The 5000-nt window shown below is 50.7% G+C and overlaps 1 protein-coding gene across 1 annotated transcript in view; it reads left to right on the forward strand.

Annotated features, from left to right (window-relative positions):
* The window catches only part of LOC308175503 (transducin-like enhancer protein 1), a gene marked incomplete at both ends in the record, with an annotated part of 11501 nt that overhangs the window by 2936 nt on the left and 3565 nt on the right, over window positions 1-5000 (forward strand). Inside the window, 5 exons of the mRNA XM_080551162.1 lie at window positions 47-188; window positions 1474-1664; window positions 1979-2055; window positions 2744-2993; window positions 3386-3633. Coding sequence (XP_080407288.1) covers window positions 47-188; window positions 1474-1664; window positions 1979-2055; window positions 2744-2993; window positions 3386-3633 — 908 coding nt within the window. The remainder of the gene's footprint in view (window positions 1-46; window positions 189-1473; window positions 1665-1978; window positions 2056-2743; window positions 2994-3385; window positions 3634-5000) is intronic.

Consider the following 5000-nt stretch of genomic DNA (forward strand, 5'->3'; position numbering starts at 1 on the left):
ACCGAGACGTGTGTTGATAACCGAGCATCTCTTGTTACCATGACAGCGTGACAAGGCGGGTACCCCCGGCCTGAAGTCGGCCACGCCCACTCCCCGAGGAGACTCCACCCCCGGCCCCAGTGCCACGCCCGGCCACGCCCTCCGGCCCGGCCTGTCCAAACCCTCCATGGAGCTGCCTCACCCAGCAAGTAAGTGGAACGCGCCGTGGCTGCGTTCGTAAATTCGCTCCGGAAATCTGAGCAGCACTCATGGAATGTCCTCTTGTCCAATCAAATTACTTTGGTCCATTTATGATGTTGGACCCTAAGTGTGCGCTCCGGCGCTCTCAGAGTGTATTTACGAACGCACCCACAGTCTTAGGAATTGTTCTTAAAAACGACTAACTACTAATCCTACAGCTAAAAGTAAAAAAGTCTGTCAATAATAATTCTAATTAATTCAAAAAGTAATTATTCCTTCTATCATTATGACTGCTGTATTAACCTATTTCATTGTGCCATTGCACCCTGTAAGTAAAAATATTAATTAGCCTAATTAATTAAGTCCTTCCTTCTTATAGCATTTTGACTGCCAATGGCCCCTGGCCCGAGCATAGATTACTTTTTCTTATGATGACTGATGTATAGATGATTCACTTACTCGGACAAATGTATTTGTTGTATAAGTTACTTTGGATAAAGGCGGCTGCTAAATGTCAAAAATGTGAATGTAAACATGGACGCCAACTTTGTTTGTAGCTAATGTTCATGTTAGTTTGAATGAATGAATGGTCTTTATTGTCATTGCTATAGTACAGGTACCAAACAACGACATTTAGGAGGGGTGGCTCCCCCGGTGCTAGGAAACAAAAAAAAAAAAAAAAGAAGAAGGGAAGGAGCTGGTTTACATAAATAAATAAAGGCTATGTACACTATCCACTATACTATACTGTACAGATAGACGACTAGGGTTGTCATATTGCAGTTTAATAGTATAATATAGTATAATAGTATAATATATAATAGTTATAGTATGCAGTATAATAGTTTGGATTTAGTGAACTTAGTGAACTCTGTAAAACCAAACAGAGTAAAAAGCACAAGAAGAAACAGGCACCGTTGATTATCAGAAGTGTCATAATCACCTGAACACTTCATAGTTTCTGTGACTGACTGTATGTACCAGGTTAGCCTCCCCTCTGACCGCTGCTAACAGTGTAGCTTCTCTGCTAACAGCCTCTCTGCTAACAGCCTCTCTGCTAACAGTGTAGCCTCTCTGCTAACAGCCTCTCTGCTAACAGCCTCTCTGCTAACAGTGTAGCCTCTCTGCTAACAGCCTCTCTGCTCAGAGCCTCTCTGCTAACAGCCTCTCTGCTAACAGCCTCTCTGCTAAGAGCCTCTCTGCTAACAGCGTAGCCTCCTGCTAACAGCGAAGCCTCTCCCCTTCTGACCGCTGCTGCTAACCGGTTAGCCTCCCTCCCTGTGTTCTCCGTAGCGGCGGGGCTGCGGACCCCCCTGGCGGTGCCGGGGCCGTACCCGGGGCCGTTCGCCATGCTGCCCCACGCGGGGCTGAACGGGGACCTGGCGGGGGCCTCGGCTGCAGCCTACGCCGGCCTGCACAACATGTCCCCGCAGATGAGCGCCGCCGCCGCCGCCGCAGTGGCCGCATACGGACGCTCCCCGATGGTGTGTGTGTGTGTGTGTGTGGGGGGGGGGGGGGGGAGGGGTGTGTGTGTGTGTGGGGGGGGTGGGTGTGTGTGTCGGGGGGGCTGTGTGTGTGTGTGTGTGTGTGGGGGGGGGGGGGGGGGGTGATGTGTGTGGGTGTTTGTTGGTGTATATGTGTGTGTGTGTGTGTGTCTGTGTGTCTGTGTCTGTGGTTGGCTCTGTGTGTGTGTCTGTGTCTGTGTCTGTGTGCGTGTGCGTGTGCGTGTGTGTGTTTACACGCATGCTTAATGCCCATGGCTTTTTATGAGTGTGTGTGTGTGTGTGTCCTCCCTCAGGTGGGCTTTGACCCCCATCCTCATATGAGAGTCCCTGGAATGCCTCCCAACCTGTCAGGCATCCCTGGAGGGAAACCGTGAGTACCGTGTGTGTGTGTGTGTTTGTGTGTGTTGTGTGTGTGTGTGTGTGTGTGTGTGTGTGTGTGTGTGTGTGTGTGTGAGTGCAAGTGCGTGCAGCAGTGTTTGACTGAATGAACATGGCCATGACAGTTAAAGAAGTTATACATTCATAATTGATTATTGTGTTATTTATTAACGATTACATTTTCCACCTCTCCTCCCATCCCCCCCTCCTCCTGTCCTCTGCTTCATCCTCTTTCTCTGTCATCTTCCTCCTCCTCTTCATCATCCTCTTTTTCCTCCTCCTTCTCTTCCACCTCTACCTCTTCATTCTCCTCTTCCGCTTCATCCCCCACCTCCACCACCCTCCCCCTCCTCTTCTCCCACTCCTCCCCCCTCCCCCTCCACCACCCTCTCTTCTCCCACCTCTCCACCCTCCCCCTTTTCTTCTCCCCCCTCCTCTTCTCCGACCTCCCCCTCCACTCCAACTCCCCCCCTGCCTCCACCTCTACCTCTCCATCTCCCTTCTCCTCCTCTCCCCCCTCCACCTCCTCCCCCTCCAACCCCCGCCCTCCCTCACCACCTATCCTCCCTCCACCTACCTCCTCTTCTCCCTCCCCCACTCTCCACCCCCTCTCCCCCACTCCCATCACCTCCACCCCCCTCCTCTTCCACCCCTCACCTCCCCCTCCTCCCCCCCTCCAGAGCCTACTCCTTCCACGTGAGTGCGGACGGTCAGATGCAGCCGGTGCCGTTCCCCCCCGACGCCCTGGTGGGCCCCGGCATCCCGCGCCACGCCCGCCAGATCAACACCCTCAGCCACGGGGAGGTGGTCTGCGCCGTAACCATTAGCAACCCCACCCGCCACGTCTACACGGGGGGCAAGGGCTGCGTGAAGGTCTGGGACATCAGTCACCCCGGCAACAAGAGCCCCGTGTCCCAGCTGGACTGTCTGGTGAGGAAGGGGGAGGGGAGGGGAGGGAGGGGAGGAGGAGAGGAGGGGGAGGGAGGTGTGGGTGTGTCTGTGTGTCTGTGTCTGCGTGGGTGGATGTGTGTGTGTGTGTGTCTGTGTGTGCGCTGTTCTTGCCCCCCGCCACATTACCAGCCAATAGGATCCTGCAGGCTTTCTCTGATGTCATATGATGTTGTGTCAGCGCCAATCTTAACTTACAAAATATAATAACTGTCTGTGTCTGTGTCTGTGTGTGTCTGTCTGTCTGTGTGTCTTGTGTGCGTCTGTCTGTCTGTGTGTGTGTGCGTGCATCTGTGTGTGCGTGTGTCTGTCTGTCTGTCTGTCTGTCTGTGCGTGTGTGTGTGTGTGTGTGTGTGTGCGTCTGCGTCTCTCAGAACCGGGACAACTACATCCGGTCGTGCCGGCTGCTCCCTGACGGCCGCACGCTGATCGTGGGGGGCGAGGCCAGCACGCTGTCCATCTGGGACCTGGCCACGCCCACCCCGCGCATCAAGGCGGAGCTCACCTCCTCCGCCCCCGCCTGCTACGCCCTGGCCATCTCCCCCGACTCCAAGGTCTGCTTCTCCTGCTGCAGCGACGGGAACATCGCCGTCTGGGACCTCCACAACCAGACCCTCGTCAGGTACGCAACTAGAGATTTATTATTTGCCTTTTAGCTCCGGACCTGGGGTGATGGGGCCTTTTCAGCCGCAGCCCCGTCCCTCCCGAACGCCCTCCCCAACCACATCAGACAGGCCAACACCCTGCCAACATTTAAACAGGCCCTCAAAACCCACCTCTTCAAGCTTGCCTTCACCAGTTAACCCTCTCCCTCCCTTCCCATGTGTCCCCAGCACTACCTTAATTCGATCTTACTCGATCTTTTCAGTTTGTAAAGCGTCTTTGAGTGTCTAGAAAAGTGCTATATAATTATATATTATTATTATTATTATTATTATTATTATTATATATTGAATGCCACAGCGTATTTGAGTATTGTTGCTGACCATGTGCATCCCTTCATGGCCACAATGTACCCATCTTCTAATGGCTACTCACAGCATGATTAATGCACCATGATGTCACAAAGCAAAAGTCGTTTCAAACTGGTTTCATGAACATGTCAATGAGTTCAGTGGCTTTCCCAGTCAATGGCTCAACACCTGCCATAAGCATGATAAAGCCCTGTGTCACAAAGCTAGTGTTCTGTGTGTGTATGACCCACCTGTGTTGGTGCAGTGTATATAAAGTGTTTGACGACGTCAAATGTATAAGCTATGTATTATGTGTGTTTGACTGTATAAGCTATGTTTTATGTGTGTGTGTGTGTGTGTGTGTGTGTGTGTGTGAGAGCTCTCTCTTTTGGTTCATGTGTTTGACTGTATAAGCTATGTAAATGGTAAAAGGACTGACTTATAATTGCACCTTATTACAAAGCGCTTTACAATGGCCTCTCATTCACACATTCACACGCACATTCACACAACAATGGCGGCAATCTACCATGCAAGGCGCCGGCCTTCTCATTGGGAGCAATTTGGGGTTCAGTGTCCAAGGACACCTTGAAATCTGCCGGCCTCGCGATCTCAAAAAATATCATGGAAAAGTTCAATATATTCAAAAAGTTAAACTTTCATATATTCTAGATACATTACACATAAATATTATAAATATTGCAAGCTTTTTTATTTGAATGTTGATGATTACGGCATACATCTCATGAAAATCCGAAAATCAAAAAAATCCAGTATCAAAAATAGTATTACATAAGACCAATCAAAAAAAGGATTTATAATACAGAAATGTCGACCTTCTGAAAAGTATGTTCATTTATGCACTCAATACTTGGTCGGGGCGCCTTTTGCACGAAATACTGCATCAATGCGCATGGAGGCCCCCTGTGGCAATTGTTACATTTCATTCGGAAATCAAGACCCAGAGTCTGGAGGGAGAGCGGAGAGGCACAGAATCCAAGTTGCTTGAAGTCCAGTGTGACGTTTCTACAGTCAG

Source organism: Nansenia antarctica (genome assembly GCF_963989245.1).
Source record: "Nansenia antarctica genome assembly, contig: SCAFFOLD_292, whole genome shotgun sequence".
Classification (NCBI taxonomy): Eukaryota; Metazoa; Chordata; class Actinopteri; order Argentiniformes; family Microstomatidae; genus Nansenia; species Nansenia antarctica.